Raw genomic sequence first — 21359 nt, 5'->3', positions numbered from 1 at the left:
ATTAAAAAAATTTTTTTTAATATTTATTTTTGAGGGGCGCCTGGGTGGCTCAGTTGGTTAAGCGGCTGACTTTGGCTCAGGTCATGATCTCGCATCTGTGAGTTCGAGCCCTGCGTCGGGCTCTGAGCTGTCAGCACAGAGCCCAGTGCAGGGCTCGAACTCACAAATGGTGAGTTCATGACCTGAGCCGAAGTCGGACACTTAACTGACTGAGCCACCGAATGAGCACACATTCTCATTATTCATTGTCTTAATGCTGTTGTTATTGTTTTAGTTTGCAAAAGTTGTCTATACATTCTATAACGTGTAATTTTTTTCCATTCTATATCATGAAATATTTTCCTCTAGTCTGTCGCTTGATGTTGAACTTTGTTTTATTACTTTTGTTGTTGTTTTTCAGTTGTTTAAAATTTGTTATATAGTTGATATTACCAAATTTTTTCTCTTTGCCTTCTGTATTTTGTGCTTGGTACAAGGTCTTCCTTGTTTCAAAGATTTCTATTTTCCTTTGTATGAATAAATCAAATGTTTTAGCCCATCAGGTATCTTTCAAATAGCTGATTAGACCGTACTCCTGCATTTCTCTATCTTTACAGAGATCATGTGGTTTTCCATTAAAATTGAGAAGGTTTGTTACTCCAGCTTTAAAGATGTGTGGTTGTAACTTTTGATATAGACATTTCAGCATGATGCTTTTTCCAGTATGGTCATAATAAAGTGAACATTAAATATTGTCTGGTATGTTTGACCTTGTGTGTGAACTTGAATGATTTGTGTGGATCATTCTACAAGTGCTATAGTTTGCACACCAAACCCGCTCTTTGAATTGTTAACCAAAGTGCTTATGTACCTGCATTTTTTCTTCTCAGTTCACCTATACTGAGTTTAAATGTTATGCAATTCACAATCAGACAATGATTTTAATTCTCACTGTTTAATAAAATATTTTAAGTGGAGAAATGAAAGACTTACTCCCCCCCCTGCCCAACTTGTTTTTTCCTTCAGTTTTGTCAAAGCAGCATGCTTCACAAGTCCTGATTAGGAAACGCCGTGCAAATTCTATGTTTGAAGAAACCAAAAAGGGTAATCTGGAAAGAGAATGCATTGAAGAACTGTGCAATAAGGAAGAAGCCAGGGAGATCTTTGAAAATAACCCGGAAACGGTAAGAATTCATGAAAGCTAATAAGTTAGCATACTAGCCATACAGTGAAAGACGGAACATTTCCAGCTTGAATCCGCGTTCCCTTGTGTTCCTTTACAAAGTCAATTGTGTCTATCGCCTTCCACGTGTAACCACTGAAACATTTCAGTAGGGAGTACCTTCAAAGGAAAGTGGGCTTTGTTAGGGAGACACTGCTGCCATAGCCATGTGCTCTGACCAAACTATGATTTCCTTATACTTCAGAGTCAGCAATGGTTTTGACCTCATGGTTTATAAATACTTTCTCCCAACCAGAATTTGGTGGTATTGGGTAGATGGGGAAGAAGGTGTCTCAAGTGTGGTGTGTGTATGTGTGTGTGTGTGTGTGTGACTGCATTATCACTATACTTCATTAAATCTCTCCATTGGCATTTTTTACCAGGCTTTAGAAAACAAGGCCCTCTGATCCAGAGTTTGGTACATAATTGGTACCCAGTGAATACTTAACGAAGAATTCATGACTGTATTATATTCCCTGAGTAGAATCTTTAACAAAGATCCTTGGGATGTTTCCTGAGCCCACCTAATATGATTAGTAATTCCTGGGGTTAGAATATATATATTTAGTGTCTACATTTTTCCAAGTTAGTCTAGAAGAATTTAATCATAAAGACCACTAAATATCATACAGAAATATGGAGCCCTCGACCTTATCTGTAGTCCCCCAGTTTCCCTGGGGGAGGGTGTTTTCTAATATGCCTGTGGAAAACAGGATTATAAACAGTGCCTCTAAAAGTTAGGATGAGGATGACCGTGAGAATTCAAATCAGATACCTCTCAGGGTTACCTCAGATACTTTTCCTGAGATCAACTATGTAACCAACATGAAATGAGGAAGAAGACATATACAAAGTACCTCCTTCAGCTTGGCAGTGGCTTCTGGGACCGTGACACTAGATGAGAGAGGATGAACAGGAACATTTGTCTATATTAGAGAACTTGTCCAAGACAGTAACAGCTTGTGTTCTCCACAGTTCCTCTTTAATCCTTTTACCTCTACATATTCTAACAGGTTCAAAGACATTTTTTCCCCCAAGATATCCAAGGAATCGTTTGTAATATTCTCCAGGATTAAGTCAACACGTTTCTCTCTCAGTTTTGTTGTTTTGTGTGGGTAAGCAATTGACAAGGCAACAAAATTTTATTTCACACAATATAGCAGACCAGTACTCTTGTTGTGTGGGGTGTAAAATATTATATTGTTTATTATAGAAATTTAAATACCATAGTATGTATTTATATACTATACTATATACTATATTGTTATATACTATACTATAATATATATACACACACACACACACATATATGTGGTATATATAGCATACCTCCCTAGACTTCAACAATTATTGGCAATCAGCCATTCTTGTTTTGCCTGTTCTCTACCCCACCCAGTCTAATTTTTGTTTTGTTTTGCTGGGTTACTTAAGGCAAGCCTGCATCCCTGAGATATCATATTATTACATTGCCCATAAATACTTGAGTACATATGTCTAATACCATAGATATGTTCTGGTAGCTTAGCCTCTGAATAGCAAATGGAGAGTGAGGTAGAAGACCATAGTGGAGAAGATGGAAAGTAGTGGAGAAGGGAACCTCATTTATGTGCTTTCTCTCCTCCACTTTCTGACATTGGCCTCATATATGAAAGCGAAAGATGACAGAGAGAGTAATGAAGAAAAGGGAGAAAGGAAAAAACATTTGTGACTGCTTCTCATTTTCTATCCCACCCCAGCCTCTCCCTGTCCATGCTGTAATAGTCCGCACTCCCAGAATCCACCCTATTGCTTACCTCTTCACTGCCACTAATATCTTCCTTTCCCCTCACATCATCTCTCTTTGAACCCATTCGTCGTTGCTTGTCCTCTTGGCTTTTGTTCTGTAGAGGAAAACACCACTGTTGGAATCACTTGGTGGGAGATCCCATCCTTATAAACTAGTAGGTAAGTGTTGTGTAGGTTTATATGTGAGAGGAGGCGAGAGTGAAGACTTTGACTCTATACTGGACCAGGTATGTTCCTTACTAGAGTATGTTTTTCTGTTGAAGCACTGGTTTTTTGTGTTACTAATGTTACATATTAGATATATTGTGGCTTAAGATGGCTTTGGGGAACCAGCCTAGAAATGTTACCTGCAGAAATCATTTTTAACATTTTTCTCCATTTGGTAAAGTACATTCCTTAGCCCAAATTACCGATTTACAGACAAGCTTTTGGTACGTAGCCAATTTGTAAGTAAGGGATTACATGTACAGAAGATGCTAAAAGATAATGTTCACTTTAATAATTTCAAATTATGGCACTGTTATTCAGCATTAAATCTGGTGTGTGTCATCAGCATGACATGAAATGTGTCACCTGGGTATCTGATCATTATGGAAAAATTAAAGGAGTTACAAATAGAGGGCATATGTTATATTTAACATCTTCAATAGAGCCTGTTTTCAGATTAGAAGCTTTTGTGACATGATTTTATTGATCAATATTGAGTTAAGCTAAGCATCTTATTGACTTAATGTTATTAGTTACCTACTCTTGCTATATTTTACTATAGCAAAAATGTAACATGGAAATGATACTTATATGTAATATATTTGCATCATTAATACAAAACACATGATAAAATTGAGTTTTAACTGTATAGTGAAATTTAGGCTTGCTAAGATATATTTTTCTCTTTTCTTTCTTCCTAGGATTATTTTTATCCAAAATACTTAGGTAAGTTCCAAGAATCTTAATCATATAATCTTAGAAATGGAAAGGAAGTTCGATTTGATCAAGTCCAATCTTCCACCCATATATTCCATCCAATATAATTTAATTTGCCTTGGGAGTAATATCTCATTTTATATTCAGTTTTGCTGTCCTTTTATTTAAAGACATGTAGAAAAATTTGAAATGGTTCTTTAATTACCATGTGGCATTTTGACTTTTAGCCTTTTTCATTCTCACATCTTTCTTATAAAGGTCTATGAGCTGTTGATACATTATATTTATATATCAGGACATTCTTTATAAGCATGTGAATTTTCATGGATTACCTTTTAAAAATTTTTATTTAATGTTTATTTATTTTGAGAGAGAGAGAGACAGAGTGTGAGGGGGAGGGGGAGAGAGAGAGGGAGACACAGAATCCGAAGCAAGCTCCAGGCTCCGAGCTGTCAGCACAGAGCCCAACGTGGGGCTTGAACTCACGAACCGCAAGATCATGACCTGAGCCAAAGTTGGCGCTTCACCAACTGAGCCACCCAGACACCCTGGATTATCTTTTTAAAATTGATACATCATTAACATACATACATATAATGTTGGATTAGTTTCAGGTATACAACATAATATTTAATATGTGTATGTATATATTGCAAAATGATTACCCAGTAAGTCTAGTTAACATCCATCACCACACATAGTAAATTTTTTTTCTTGTGATTAGAACTTTTAAGATCCACTTTCTTAGCAACTTTCAAATATTATTAACTGTAGTCACCATCCTATACATTATACTCTAGGACTTGTTTACTTTGTAACTGGAGCTTATAGATTATCTCTTAATGAAAGGAAAGATCTCTATACTCCCCAGAGCTTATGACAGAAATCATCATAATTTAAATAGTTATAGAAATCATTACTAGTATCTCTCTTTGAAACATCATTTCACCATTCCCTGAAGTATCCTTACCCATGTTTTGCCTTTGGATACCATTCTGGATTCTCAAGGAGGGAGGTGGTATTTCTACACCCAAATAGATTAGATGATTTCAACTCAATAGACATGAAAGATAACAAGGCTCCAGTTTGCTTTAAGCAAATGTTGAGATATATTAATATTACTTGGGAAAGTTGTCAATATTTCCAAACAATAAAAGTAGACTATAATTTGCAAATCTGCAAAAATCCCCTTTTTCTGATGGAATTCTCTGTAGGTCCAACCTACACAGGCATGTTCTCCCTCCTCCTTTAGGCTCAGAATATTCACCATTTGTACCTCTTTCCACCCAGCTCTAATCCAAGCCAATTTGAGGGTTCAAGCACTGCAGAAATGAAAAATCTTCCTTGGAGAAAGAATAGTAGAAATGTGATCTTATATGCATTAATAACTATGCAGCTTAGAGTTATTAATATAATGTTGCAAATAACTCTTTCTGTTAAATGCATTTCTCTTGAAGTTAGACGGTTTCATTATAGTTTAGGGCTTTACTTTTTGTTTGCTTTTGTTTTGTTTCTGAAGTTTCAGAGACCATCTTTAGATGGTCTTTAGATTTATACCTTTCCCCTTTTCCTAGGAAAATTTATACTGAAATGATGGTATGTTCTTATATTTTCCCTTCAGGACAATTAGCAAGAGAAGAGCCCAAGACTACTGGGTAGAACACCCTTTTAGAACCACGTGCCCTTTTTCATAATTCCTGAAGTGGTTACTCTTACATGTTTTGTATCCACGACGGTCTGAATTCTTACTTATGTGGCATATCCTGAGCCAAGGAGACTTAACTGCAATATACTCCATCTCATTTTACCTGTGTTAACAGTTGTAAGACATCAGTTCAGTGGTATCTCTTAGATCTTCATGGCATGACCCATTTGAACCCATGTTCTGTGGGCTGCGGGGTGTTTTCCAGCTGACTTATTATAATTTCTTTCTATAATTTCCAATCTAATACGTATCTACTGCAAGATCTTAAAATTACTTTACCTCAAGGAGCCCGAGTTTTCTCAGTGGTCAGATGGATAACAGCAATTTACCAATACGTTGCTAGCAAGAAATAACATGAGATGATGTTTTGAAAGTACATAGAGGAATATGTTATGCTAGTCCTTTTTAGTTTTCTTCCCTGACTTCCCCTCTATTCCATTTTCTTTTTTTCCTTCCCTTTTCTAGCTGCTGATAACAAACTTAAACAGTTTCCTTCAAATTTGGAAAGAGGACACTATAAAAACTGTGTACTAATATTACTCATGTCTATAGATGTGAAAATGCAGCAAGATTCTCTAAAATCTTTAGCTGCCGTATCTTAAAGAGCAATGGGGTATAGATACACATCCATGAAAAAGCTCTCTTCTTTTGTAAAGTTACACATGTAAAGTTACTCACTTTCTAAAACAAAAACTAAGTGTTTATACTGTTAAAATGGAGAAAAATTAGAATATCAAGCCTGCTTCAGCTACTCAATTTTAGGTAGGAATTTACATATTTTATTTAAAAACAAAATATAATATTTGACTGTGAAAAATTAAAAGCTTAAAAAATAGTATTAATTCTTGTTTCTTAGGTTTATGTAATGAAGCTGTGTTTCTGTAGATATCAGTACTCTAGAAGCACAGACCTTTGATCACAGAGTATATTTGGATGAAGATAAATAACATTTTAATACAGTATTATGTATTCTGGGGAAGTGCCTTTAATAAAATACTTTGCTTTTTTTCTCCTTTTATGCTTCTCAACTTCCTCTTTTCTGGCTCGACTCAACTTTTTCTTCTCTTTGCTTATCTTATGTGGCAGCTTGGTAGAAAAAACAAGTGCAAACAAAGGAAAAAAAAATGAAAACACAAGATGTGGGCTCTACTCCTAGGTCTAAAAATTTCTACTGTGTCAGGTTAAGCAAGTTATTTAGCTTTTCAGGTTCTGCATTTAAATGTACACCATAATTATATTTTCTAACTTTGGACCTATTGGGAATAACAAATAAGTATATGTATGCAGATAGGTTTTTTACTGCACGGAACTGTCTTGAAATGTAAAGTATTATTATTTAACCAACTCATAATATAAAAAATATATACTTTTTATTATGTTTTATTTTTTGATTCATATTTTATATTTGGGTCTTTACTTATGTATATAGGCATATGCAATGAATCCCACTGCTGAAAACAGAAAAGAAATGCTCTACCTAACTTAAACCTTTCTGTCATTTGATTATGTGCATTCTAGAGGCCAATGGCCCTAATTGGAAACAAACAAACAAACAAACAAAAACTTTGTAATCCTGTCCTTGGTAAATCTAACATAATTTTACTAATTATCATAGCTCATTCAGAAAACTTGCAGCAAGATAAGGACACCTAAGAAATTAGACCACTAATACTGACACAGTGGGCAGTGTTTAGATTTAGAGATTCAGAGACTTAGAAAGTGGTTCAGTTTATCCACATATCCTATGTGCTGCACTGGAAACATAGAATTTGGTCAGAAATACTCTGGGGCTTCATTATACAAACATAAGTTTTTGAGTTGTGTTCTTTCCTTAGAAAATAGAATAAATAACTCTACCATTTATATGAGCCTTTAAAATATCACCTGATAGAATGGATGATTTTATTAATGGGAGAGAAAATTTTTGGAAAAATGCTAATTCTGAGCCTAAATATAAACGTTAGAAATAAGTTTTAGTTATTTAGTTCTTGCCAAGTTGGCGAACTAGCCCAAACTGCTGACTCCTTCTCTTAAAATCATCTCAGGAGAAACATTGGCATTCCAGGCCCTAATGATAACAACATAAAATGAAAAACAACAAGAAATGTGAGGAATCCATGGGTAAGCTGAAGTCTGGATTTACCTAGCGTGTGTGGGGACTGGGTGGTGACCTCTGAAGCAGCAGTGAAAAAACACATTGGAGAATTTACAAAATGACCTAAACATACAAATCAAGAAAAATTCTTAAATTTGAAACTGAATAGCAAAAAATAATAACAAAAATAGACATGGAAATAAGTTAAAAGGAAAACAAAACAAAAGAGAACATTCACAAAAGCAAAATTGCATTTGGTGCAAAGGTTATTAAGTTAGCCTGATCTTTAGCAAGAATAATTAAGGAAAAAGAAAAAGAAGGAAAGAGGAAATGCCAAAATAGAAGGTGTAGGATAAAAAGAAGAAATACTAGAAGTCCAACATTGATTGAATTTATAATGGTAAAATAAAGAGTATCATAAAATAAAATATAATCACAAAATAATACAAACAGCTATACCCAAATATATTTGAAAACTTGATAAAATGGATACATTCCTAGAAAAGTAGGAAACATCTATAATTTTACATGAAGATATAGATAACTTGGTTATAAATAACTAGTGAAAAAGTAAAACCTCAACCAAAGCCCTCTTCTGGATCTCCTAGATCTAGATGTTTTAGAGATGACTTCTTCCAAATTAAAAAAAAAAAAAAAGTTAAATTTTCTCTTATAAAATTGCCCTAGAAGAGAGAATAAGATTCTATGCTGTGAGCTTATTCAGAAAGGCTGGTATAATCTTGATTCCAAAATCAGGTAAGGGGTGCCTGGGTGGCTCAGTCGATTAAGCGTCTCAGGTCATGATCTTTGGCTCAGGTCAAGATCTCATAGTTTGTGGGTTCAAGCCCCACACTGGACTCTGCTGACAGCTGGGAGCCTGGAGACTGCTTCGGATTCTGTCTCCCTCGCTCTCTGCCCCTCCCCCACTCATGCTCTGTCTCTCTCTTTCAAAATTAAATAAAAATTTAAAAAAGTCAAAATCAGGTAAGAACAACACAAGAAAATAATATGATATCCAATCTATCTAAAATGTATCAAAGAGAGTATATCATAATAAATTAGGTTTATTCCAGAAATTTAAGAGTGGTTTAACATCAGAAAATCTATCAATGTAATTATCCATGTAAATAGTATATTATTACTTGAGTTCATACAGAAAAAGCAGTTGATAAAATTCAGAGCTTAATTATAAAACCTTTTTGCAAACTATAATTTTAAGGGAACTTTCTGAACTTGGTGAAGGTTATACAGAATAACCATATAATTTACAAATTTTGATACTTTTGTCCAGGACCAGTACTACCCAGTACTAGGACTGTTCTGGAAAAATTGCCATGTATGGTCACTTTAATGATATACACACAACTGGAGAGAAAAAAAGAAGGAAAGAAAGAAAAAGAGGATGGGAAAAAAGGAAGAAAGAAGGAAGGAAAAACTCAAAATCTGCAGTAATTATACTTACTGGGTAAAGTTTAGATATAGTCTATGGTTGAGGACAAGAAGAGAAGTACCGGAAGTTATAGCCAATGAAATACGGAAAGAAAAAGAAATAGGAATTGTATAGCTCATGGGCAAAGTATATACCTAGCATTAATTATAACTGATACAATGATACGCCTAGAAATAAAAATGATCCGTAGACAATATATTAGAACACATAGGAGATTTTTAGATAGCTCTAAGACTAGCCTATAAAAATCAGTAGTAGTTCTTACACAAACAGTAGTCCACTAGAAAATGAAAAGATGATACCTTTTCTATAGCTGCAAATTCTGTAAGATCTCTATAGAAAAAATTTTAAACGTGAATTAAGGATATAGAGGATGAACTGAAATCATGGAAAGATATTTCATGGTCTTGAATTGAGTAATGCTAAAGAGAGATCAGTTAACTGCAAATTGATCTATATATTCAAAGCAATCCCATTTAGAATTTCAGATTTTTTAAAGGAATTCAGTAAGTTCACTTTAGCATTTAAATCAGGGAATAAAAGTTCACCTATGTCTATATAAACCTTTAAAAATATAAAAGGAGGAAGTACCTCATCAAATATTAATTCAAAGCTATAAAGAAAACCATATAATATTGTCAGAACATGTAGACTAATCAACCTAGAGAGTTCAGAGACCCATGTATATATGCCAACCTAATATCTGATAAAGAGGACACCACCAATCACTGTGGGTTGTTGAGAAGATGGTGTGGGGGAGAATGGCTAACTCTAACCAGAAATATAAATCTGGGTTCCTAAGTACCACCAAATGTAATGGTGTATTCTAGGTGGAATAAAGACAAAAATGTTAAAGACAAACCATGAAATTAAAGAAATAACACAGTAGAATATCTTTGTAATCAACAGCATGGAAAAACACCTGCAAATTCACAAACCATAAGGCAAAGTATTTGGTAAATTTGATTACAACAAAGTTAGGAACTTCTCTTAAAAGAGACGTAAAAGTTTAAGAGACAGATAACAGAATGAGAGATGATATTTATAAATGTTTAAATTTCTGCAAACCCACATGAACAATAAATAACTGCCAATAGAAAAATGGTTAGTAAGTAATGAAAATTTTCGGAGGAGGAAACTCAAAAATTTTTTATTTCTTTATTAAATTTTTTAACGCTTGTTTATTTTTGAGAGAGAGAGAGAGAGAAAGAAAGAAAATGAGCAGGAAAGGGGTAGAGAGAGACACACACACACAGAATGCAGAGCAGGCTTCAGGCTCTGAGCTGTCAGCATAGAGCCCGACTCGGAGCTCAAACCCACAAACTGTGAGATCATGACCTGAGCCGAAGCTGGAGGCTTAACCAACTGAGCCACCCAGGTGCCCCTCAAAAGTTTTTTAGATGACATAACGGTATTCTGCATCTCACTAGAAATCAGAAAAACAATATGCGATGTCACTTTATTACCTATTCTGGCAAAAATTAGACAGCCAAGATATAGAAATCCTTATGCTCTCTGGTGGGAATGCACCTCTAGAGAGTCACAAAGTACCTGCCTATCTAATGATCTCACAATTCTGGAACCCCCAGGTATCTATTTCTTATGCATATACTAATGAGACACATATGAAGATGTCCATCACAGTGCACCTGTGGAGGTGGGATGTTGGGGGCAACCTGAGTATCTTTTATTGGTAGAGGGGATTATAAAAATGGTCGTTGCTTGCCATGGAGTAATGTTTAACAAGCAATAAATTAGAAACAATAACTTCTATGCAGCAGCATGAAGTGTTCATAAAAATATAGTACCCCCTTACCCCCTGACTTTGGATGACCCCTGGGATTGCTTTGATCAGTAGACTGTGGCAAAGGTGACAAAATGCCTCTTTCATTGGCCTGGCAGTTTCTGCTTTTTTCCTCTTGGAAGTTAGCTACCACGAAAGAAGTACCACTTTAGGACCAGCCTGCTAAGAGAAACCCAACCACAGTGAGAAGCCCTGAAACATGACATGTGTATAGAGAGAAATGCCAAGGAGCCTGAGCTGTCAGCCATGTGAGTGAAAAACCATCTGGGAAGTGGATCTTCGGATCCTAGCCACCCTGGCTGACTCTTATGTGCAGCAGGGACAAACAGCCCAACCAAACTCTTTCTAAATATTTGACCTAAAATTTAATCTAAAATGGAGTTGTTATTTAAGCTTCTGATTTTGGGGGTTGTTAGTCAGCAAAAGATAATAAAAATACCACTTTTTTAGTAAGTTGTGGTTAGCTGTACAATGAAGTAAGATACATACGTGTATATATACATACATATATATTTATATAATGTTGTCTTGAGGGACTATTAAGAAATGTTATGTTGTTGAAACTAAATGACTCCTAGTTAATTTAAAGTATATAAGTATTTTATTTTATTTTTTAAGTATATAAGTATTTTTTCTGTTATTTCAGCTGTTATTGCTGCCAGATTGCTCTAATTCCCCAGAGTTGTAGTGAGGAATAACATGAATGAAGTAAACCTACTTTGTAATACTGAGGCATTATACAAATATTATTATATTAATCTATATGCAACACTAGGAGAAGTAGAAGTTGCCTACAGTGACCAGAAATACTAAGTTAGTCTATTGATTTAATTATAGATGCTTTTAAACCAGGCTCTGATCTACAGATTTGAGGGTAACTTTAGGTCTCTGCTGCGGAATAAAGAACATAGACTTATTTGCGAATAAATTTTTTTGTTAACCTAAGATCGTTTCACTTCTTGCTTTAAGGTTCTTCTCTGAGAAGAAGCTTCCATAAACCTGTCTTTCCTTATTGTCATCTGTATGTATTGTCATCTTGCTTATAGATATTTAATTTTTCAAAAAGGTGGATGGAAACATTTAGGGCTCACGTTTTGAATGCTGAATCCTATAAATCCACAGGAACATAAATATTCTATCACTTTGGATAATTTCTACTTCCACCATGATTTCAGATGAGGTAAATGTATCTACTCTAAGATTACATTTGTGTTTCCAGATTGTCTTGGCTCTTTCCGAGCTGGATTGTTCACTGCTGCACGTCAGTCAACCGATGCCTACCCTGATCTAAGGAGCTGTGTCACTGGTAAGCACCGCTGTCGTCCATTTGAGTAACAAAGCAAAACAAAATAAAAATCTGCAAGTAAATACACCATGTAAATATAACTGATGTTTAAAATCAACGAATGAGCCCTACAAGACTTGTTATGCCCAGCAAAGAGATATTTTTGACATCATTTGGAAAAGTGTTTTTTCAAATGCATATGCTGCTCTTTTACTCAAAATAAATATTCCACCTAAGGTTTAAATTGAACAGTGTTCCTTGTTTACTAAGCTTTAGGTCATTGACTTCAGAATTTTATTCCCAAACAGTTTTATTTTGGATGTTGTTGCATAATCATGTAGTATGACCAAATGTTACGGTTGATTGATAGGTCAAAGTGGAGCCATGTTTATTCTTCTAACTTTTGGCATCAGTAACATAAATGTGAAAACTGTTTGAATATCAAATTAGCCTTCTCCCCCTAAAGTTCGCATAGGGCCTAGTGATAATTCTGGTAGATTATTTGTCTCTCATTACCCATTTTCCCAATTGAGAGTCAAAGAGACAAAGGTGAAATTGCAAGGTGTAAATTGGGATGTTTATCTAGTGAACATTGTACATATAGCATCGGCATTATCTAAATATTCATTTATCTGCATTTTCTCTAATTTTAAGTTGGTTTTAATTACACAGGTAAAACAGTTTGCTGAACAAACATATTTAATTCATACTTTATTTATTTATTTTAAAGTTTATTTTTTGAGAAAGTGTGAGTGGGGGAGTGGCAGAGAGAGAGAGAGAGAGAGAAAAAACCCTAGTGGGGGAGGGGCAGAGAGAGAGAATCCCAGTCAAGCTCCAAGCTGGTAGTGTGGGGCTGATGTGGGGCTCAAACTCATGTACTGTGAGATCATGACCTGAGCCTAAGTAGGACGCTTAATCGACTGAGCCACCTAGGCACCCCTACTTTATGTATGTGTGTATGTATGTATGTATGTATTTATTTATTTAATTAAAAAAAATTTTTTTTAATGTTTATTTATTGTTAAGAGACAGAAGTAGAGCATAAGCATGGGAGGGGCAGAGAGAGAGGGAGACACAGAATCCAAAGCAGGCTGCAGGCTCTGAGCTGTCAGTACAGAGCCAGAGGTGGGGCTCAAACTCACAAACTGTGAGATCATGACCTGAGCTGAAGTCAGACACTTAACCGACTGAGATACCCAGGCGTCCATACTTTATTTATTTTTAATTTACCAAAATATATGAAAATAATTTGATAACTTGCTAATTAGCTTGTTTTCTATCATTGTAACTAATACCTATTTTATTACTACTTTTCAAAAAACTTGATGATTTTATGAGGATGTTTGTTGAAAAATTGGGTAATTAGGTTTTGGTTAGGTTTAAAACTTTTTTTTTTTTTTGCAAGTCACAGAAAATTCCTTAGCTAACTTAAGCAAAGGGAAATGTGTTAGAAGGATGGAAGGAACTTGCAGAGTTAACTGGGGAGGCTTGAGAAACAGATGTGGAAATGTACAGGAACCAAGGGACCATTGCAGTGTCTAGTGGAGGGAGAGAGACCACAAATTAGTAAAGAAGCAAATGGGCATATCATTTAAGATCGTGATAAGGTGCTATAACATTTTATGAAGAAAATAGCCTTCCCCTGGGCATCACCAATACTCTGCTACCTGTTGTCCACTGTCTGGAAACCACTGTTTTATGTATTTTGAGCAGGAAGATAAATCTAGTCCATGTTACTTCTTCTTAGCCAAATTGGAAGTCCCAAATTCATTTTCTGTTGATACTGAGTAGTTTTATTTGTTCTGCACACCTCACTGAAGCATTTTAAGGATCAAATAAAATAATTTATATGAAAAATATCAAATTACAGTTAAGTACTGTCTATATTTGCAAATAAAGAAGTAGTTCCCTTTTGCAAAATAATTATAAAGGTTTGTTTAGTAGAATCAGTTTTTTTTTTTTTCAGGAAGTTATGTGTTTTCTTTCTTTTTTTCCTTTTTCTTTTAATGTTTTATTTAAATTTCAGTTAGCCAACATAAAAGCAATATTAGTTTTAGGTGAGCAATATAGTGACTTAATACCTACATACAACACCCTGCGCTTATCACAATCGTAACTCCAATTCCCATCACCCATTCAACCCATCCCCCCACCCATCTCCCTTCTGGCAACCATCAGCCTGTTCTCTATAGTCAAAAGGCGGCTTCATGGTCTGCCTCTCTTTGAAAAAGAATGAAATCTTGCCATTTGCAGAAACGTGAATAGAGCTGAAGGGTATTATGCTGAGTGAGGTAGGTCAGTCAGAGAAAGACAGATACCATGTGACTTCATTCATATGTGGAGTTTGGAAAACAAGGCAAACAATCATAGAAGAAAAAATAGGGGCGCCTGGGTGGCTCAGTCGGTTGAGCGTCCACTTCGGCTCAGGTCATGATCTCGCGGTCCGTGAGTTCGAGCCCCGCGTCGAGCTCTGTGCTGACAGCTCAGGGCCTGGACCCTGCTAAGGATTCTGTGTCTCCCTCTCTCTGACCCTCCCCCATTCATGCTCTGTCTCTCTCTGTCTCAAAAATAAATAAAAACGTTAAAAAAAATAAAAAATAAATATGGACTCACTTTTCTATGAAAAAGTGTCACTTGAAGGAAGGGGTTGTAATTTTTTTTGGTATTGATTACAGGCTTCGTGCACAGGATTTCTATTAAAGGGCATATCATTCTTTTTTTACCATGGCACGTGGTAAAATTAAATAGTTGTCTATCTCCTTCAGCCATTCCAGACCAGTGTAGTCCTCTACCATGCAATGAAGATGGATATATGAGCTGCAAAGATGGCCAAGCTACATTCACTTGCGTTTGTAAATCAGGTTGGCAAGGAGACAAGTGTGAACATGGTACGTATGGTAAACCCGCCTGGCTCGTCCGGATTGACCTCCTGGGAAGTTCTCCAAAGGCTTTATCTCTTTGAAAACAATCCGTTCTTCCCTTCTTAGATATAAATGAATGCAAAGATCCCTCAAATGTGAATGGCGGTTGCAGTCAGATATGTGATAATACACCTGGAAGTTACCACTGTTCCTGTAAAAGTGGTTTTGTTATGCTTTCAAATAAGAAGGACTGTAAAGGTAAGTGTGAGAGCAAAGTTCCGCTACAGGAATTTCCCCCCGAAAATGCTTGGAACTGTCTGGTTCTAAGTGCTTCTAATATATATACGTTATTATCCACCTTGAAGCCTTATGATACTAGGGGACTGCCTTTTAGGTTAATGTTTATACTCATATTTTGTTATTTATAGAATTTTTCAGTGTTTTCTTATTGTATTTTATTACTATTTTATTGTTTTCTTACTGTGTGTATGTGTGTGTGTGTGTGTGTGCCTGTGCACGTTTGAATAAAGAATTTCATCAAATGGTGATAACGTGAAGTCTCAGTGCAAATCCTTGCTTACTAGAGTCTTTGCAAAACCATTGTTGGTATCTTTTGTCAGACACTATAATATTATGCCCTTTATTCCAATAAGGTAAACATCTATACAAAGTATATACCATCTATACAAAGTAGTGCACCATAATCCAATCCTTCATAACCTCTTCCACTGTAGGTCGTATTTCCTTGTTAGAAATACCTTTTGCATATCCAGTATAAACCTTTCCTCTTGCACCTTATCTCCTGTTGCAGTTTTGGGAAAGATGAAGAACTTGTTTTCTTTCTCTTTATACATTTAAGATCTCATCTTTGGTCATAACAATTTTTTTCCTTCAGATTAAAAAAAATTCCTGTCAGGTTATTTCAGTAAGTCATTTTACTAGTGTATTTCTTTTGTTTTTCTTTGTCTTTATGTTTCCCTTCAATTTTTACTTTTTCTTTCTGCCTGTTGTCCTTTCTATTTGACTCCTTTATCTGCCATAGGTAAATATTCAAATATTTGTGCTAGGTGTGTGGATGACTAAAAATGAAATCTCCCAGTCTGGAGTTAAATTTTGCCTTTAGAAATTGGGAGCAATTTTCCCTTTCCTTCCTTCCTCCCTCCCATGCCTCCTTCCTTCCCTCCTTCCTTCCTTCCATTCTTCCTTCCATTTTTCCTTCCTTCCTTCCTTCCTTCCTTCCTTCCTTCTTCCTTCCTCCTTCCTCCTATTCCTCTTCTTTTTGCTGTGAGGTTGAAAATTTAGTAAGTTAAAACATAAAGTATCCTTGTTCAACTTTATTCATATCTGCTTTGGGAAATCCCCAGATTGAATTCCTATTCAAGAGATGATCTGTCCCTCATCGTACTATAATGTTTAGTATAATTTACTATATTATTTAAAGTGCAGTTAAATGACTCTAAAGTGAACTGCATTCATTAACAATTATTCCTGAACCATTGTCCCAATTTGTGACTATACATCTTTCTCATCTGCCTATTTGAAGGTCTGTTTGAGGTTAGAAATTTAGAATACCAGTATTCTTAGGACACATTATAGAAAGCCATCATAATGCAGGAACCATATGCATTCTATAAGCAAATAATACCCATTTATACTTCTGCATCTTAGTACTTGAATGGTCTGTTCTTCTAAAGAAGTTGTAACTTATATTTTTAATTAAAAGGTATTTAATTCTTATCCATTGAGTTAATACACATGTATACAAATTATTACAAGAAGTTCTCACACACAGAATGTCCCAGATGACCAGAACATGTGTTCTGGTATACTTCATTTACGCAGTCTTTTTTTCAAATATTTTTTTCTTATTAATCTGTTTTTTTTAATGTTTGTTTTTTTTTGAGAGAGAGAGAGAGAGAGAGAGAGAGAGAGAGAGAGAGAGACAGAGACGGAGCATGAGGTGGGAGAGGGATAGAGAGAGAAGTAGGCACAGAATCCAAAGCAGGCTCCAAGCGCAGAGTCTGATGCGGGGCTCGAACCCCTGGACCGTAAGATCATGACCTGAGCTGAAGTCTGATGCTTAACTGACTGATCCAACCAGGCATCCTGATTTACAGTCTTTATCTGTAAACTAGGTGATAGAAGAATATGTGTATAGCTATTACAATAAGGCCTTTGCCAAGATGTGGATATGCTTGAGATCAAGTTGCCAGTAATTGTCTAAAAATGGAAGAATGAAACTTTTTATCAGACATTAGATGTCAGTGTAGAGTAATAAAATCAACGTACTATAACTTGGACTCATATGACTTAAATAATTCTCTGCAATATGCCTGAAACCAAACAATTTTAGTCATATGTTTTTACTATTTTATTTTTAACGTTTATTTATTTTTGAGAGACAGAGCATGAGCAGGGGAGGGGTAGAGCAGAATGTAAAGCAGGCTCCAGGCTCTGAGCTGTCAGCACAGAGCCCGATGCAGGGTTCGAACTCATAAACCATGAGATTATGACGTGAGCTGAAGTCGGTTGCTCAATCCACTGAGTCACCCAGGCGCCCCTACTTTCATTTAAAAATATGGATTTTATAGCTCTTTTTAAAAAAATGAATATTTTATTTGAGGTAATTGTAGATTCACATACAGTTGCAAGAAATTATAAAAAGAGATCCCATGTACTCTTTGCTGAGTTTCCCTTAATAGTAACATTCTACAAAACTACTGTACAATATCACACCTATGACATTGACATTGATACAGTCATGATACAGAAAAATTCCCTTACCACAGGAATTGATTCAATTATTTCTGTGCATGCTTTTTTTTAGCTAGAGTATTATCTGAAATTTTGGTTATTAGTCTGTGAAAAAATTAAACCCTCAATTTTTTAGAGTAGAAAATATTTTTCCTATTCTGAACTTGTCTGTCTCCAGAGATTACAGATGAGAAAAGTTCACTAAAATAATTACATCTCCATTGAACTATTTCTGTCTCTTGCTTTGTTTTTCTCATAGATGTTTTTATCTAGTGACTAGCTGCAATCAATACTTTATTTCCTACTCTACCATGTAATATAATAAATGTGTCTGAAATTTCTGGATATTAATTTAGCACTAAAGTTTGTATTGGGATTTTATAAATACTTTGAGACCTTACTCAATTCCATTTTAAATTTGAATCACTCTTGAATACTTTAGCCAGCAATAATAGTATGCAGATTTAGCTAGTGTATATTTCCAAAGGAAAAAGTGACTGATGAGCCACCTCTTTTTTATTTTTTATGATTGTGATAATACAGAGTGAATCTACTTTTAAGAACATACTTCAAAAACATGCATTTAGGGGTATATATTAAGAATATGGTGAATCTTTTCTCCCATTTATTCATGTAATGTAACCTGGTAGATAAGAAAATAACTACAGCCCTCTCCTTTTACATAACTATAAAGAACATAGCAAACATCAAATTCCCTGTATGTGTGTATGAAGAAATCATATTTAGTAAACTAAAACATGGTGACAGATTTAAAATTTTGTTATTCCCAGGCCACTCTCTTTTCTCATTATATATATTAAACTAGATCCAGGAAACACAAATCAAGCATTCTTTGCTAGTATTCTCTGGTATGGGAAAAAATATTTTTTTTTAATCTGTTGGTTTCATTTATAGATGTGGATGAATGCTCAATGAAGCCAGACATTTGTGGCACAGCTGTGTGCAAGAACATTCCAGGAGACTTTGAATGTGAATGTGCTGAAGGCTACAGATATAACCCCACATTAAAGTTTTGTGAAGGTAGAGTTGTGGTGGTTATCATTGTTGATGGCACAGAGGGTGGGTTTGAGTCCTGCTTTCCTATTAGAAACACTGGTTCTGCTTGGAATTAGCAATCAGATGTTCTACGATGGCAAGCTCCGTGATGTAGCTTGGTCGGTTTGGGGGTCATTGGCTTCCTTCAAGAATAACAGTATGTAAGACACATGGTCTTTAGGTCTGGGGTTGTGCAGTCTGTTTGCCCTCAAAGCTGTGTATGAATTGGAGATCTTCTGTGGATGATAAAAATACATTCACATCATTTAAATAATATTCAAAGACAAAAAGCATTTCAACCTGGAAGGAAAAACATAAGCAAATGAAAGATAAGTTGAAAAATCACACAGGTGTTACATGGATGGTTAGAAACCTTCAGGTGTATGCCAAGCTTTTGGATGATTTTCTGTGCGTGTATTATTATGTCATTTATTCTCAAATAGGAAATGACGTAGTTCTGTGATAATTAAATACGTGTAAAAGAAAAATCTCATCATAAGTAAATGATAACTGAGCTCTAGAAATTTGAGAAGTATTGATTAGTACTGTCAGGACCTGCGCATTTGGGAGAGCCCTTTGGACTCATTACTTCATTTGGCTGAAGGCGCACTGCCAGGTGCGCCCCAGAGGCTTAGATGTTTGGGGGATTTTTTTTTTTATTATGGATATATGCAAATAGACTCATATCCTCCTTTAAATTTTGTAAAATTTCAAAATAAACTTAATATCATAATTAAAACTAATCAAATCAATAGTGATTTTTCATATATATGTATATATGTCTCCACTATGAAAAATGTATATATATATATATATGTATATATGATATAAGATACCCTTTTAACCATTTTTAAGGGTACAATTCAGTGGCATTAATTGCTTCCACATGGTTATGGAGCCATCAAGGCTATCTGTTTCCAAAACTTTTCATCATCCCAAACAGAACTCTGTAACCATTAAGCAATAAGTTTCCCCTCCTTCCTCTCCTAAACTCTAATCTACCTTTTGTCTCTATCTACTTTTTTGGGAGATAACCTTTAATCTAATTCCTCTCTATATTAATTTGCCTAAATCAATAGTAATTCCAGAATAGTTTTTTTTTCTCAAATATATGTGCTTCTCTTGATATTTTGATGTTTTACCTCCCATACACTCATCAAAAATTATACCCTCCACATACCATCTCTATTCTCCCACGACTCCAGACAGAAATTACTGTGGTAATATTCAGATTTATTATTAGCCAACTTCATTGTGTATACTGTAGTTTTATTCAAGAATGACAGACTTTTTTAAAAAAAAAAAGATGCATGTGTGGTACCTATGTACAATATTCAAAGTACTTTATATGTCATTTATTTTTTTTTGTAAATCGTTTATTACTTTGGATTTGGCAATAGGTTCTTTTTTTTTAATGTTTATTTATTTTTGAGAGAGAGAGAGAGAGAGAGAGAGAGAGCACAAGCAGGGAAGGGGCAGAGAGGGAGAGAGGGAGACACAAAATCCGAAGCAGGCTTCAGGCTCTGAGCTGTCAGCCTGAACCATGAGATAATGACCTGAGCTGAAGTCAGATGCGTAGCTGACTGAGATACCCAGGCACACTGAATTATATGCCAATTAATTTTAATGCTAAGGGATCACTAATTTTGGAGTTGTATGTTGAGGCATTTTATGGGGGAATTTATATGCCATGAATATATGCGTTTATGTACTTGGGAACTTTCAAAGATTGCAGGGTTCATTCATTGAAAATAGCAAGGATCCTATGTAGCTCTGAAGTGGACTTTAGATGAAGCGTATCATTACAACTTTCCAAGAATGACTTTCTCAAAATATGGAGTGAGGACAGGGCCATATCAAAGATTTCACGGTATGGGAGATTATAGTACCGTGAGGTGTGTTTTTCTTTTTTAATTGGTAAGAAATAAAGATATAACCTTAAATATATTGCCACCATTAATCACTGCATTATGGGAAGTCAAATGATCTCGATATTATTTAATACCCGATTACATTAACCTTCAGTTAAAAGGGATCTTTTCCCCCTTCCCCTCTCTTCACTATCTGCTCCTCCTCCCCTTCCTCTCTTCTCCCTTCCTTACCCTTCCCTTTCTTTTCTTTCAAGAAAAGAATGGTGAAGCAGTCTTAATGGAATTTATTTAGTAAGAAATGATAGTTATCCTGAGACTCTTAGTCTTTTTTCCCTCAAATTCAAAAATTGGAAAATTAGTGTAGTTGTTATATTTTTACTAATTATTTATTGCTGAAAGTTATACATTACATTTGTTGCTTTAGGTGTATAAATAGATAGGCATTACGCTTGTAACTCATTTAAATTTCTGCCAAGTGTTGAAATGTGATTTCATGTCACAGAGATTCCTTTCACTAAAGAATCTATTATCACTGATTATCTTACACTAAAATCAGAATACTCCTCTT

At 35.1% G+C, this 21359-nt stretch overlaps 1 protein-coding gene across 1 annotated transcript in view; it reads left to right on the top strand.

Annotated features, from left to right (window-relative positions):
* Nucleotides 1–21359, top strand: part of PROS1 (protein S) — a 69032-nt gene that overhangs the window by 21119 nt on the left and 26554 nt on the right. Inside the window, exons 2-7 of the mRNA XM_049628032.1 lie at nt 1006–1163; nt 3895–3919; nt 12184–12270; nt 15015–15137; nt 15237–15368; nt 18780–18905. Of these exons, the coding sequence (XP_049483989.1) occupies nt 1006–1163; nt 3895–3919; nt 12184–12270; nt 15015–15137; nt 15237–15368; nt 18780–18905 (651 nt within the window). The remainder of the gene's footprint in view (nt 1–1005; nt 1164–3894; nt 3920–12183; nt 12271–15014; nt 15138–15236; nt 15369–18779; nt 18906–21359) is intronic.

This window comes from Panthera uncia, chromosome C2 (assembly GCF_023721935.1).
Source record: "Panthera uncia isolate 11264 chromosome C2, Puncia_PCG_1.0, whole genome shotgun sequence".
NCBI lineage: Eukaryota > Metazoa > Chordata > Mammalia > Carnivora > Felidae > Panthera > Panthera uncia.
Note: the sequence above shows the minus strand (reverse complement) of the source record. Positions and strands in the feature narration are given on the sequence as shown.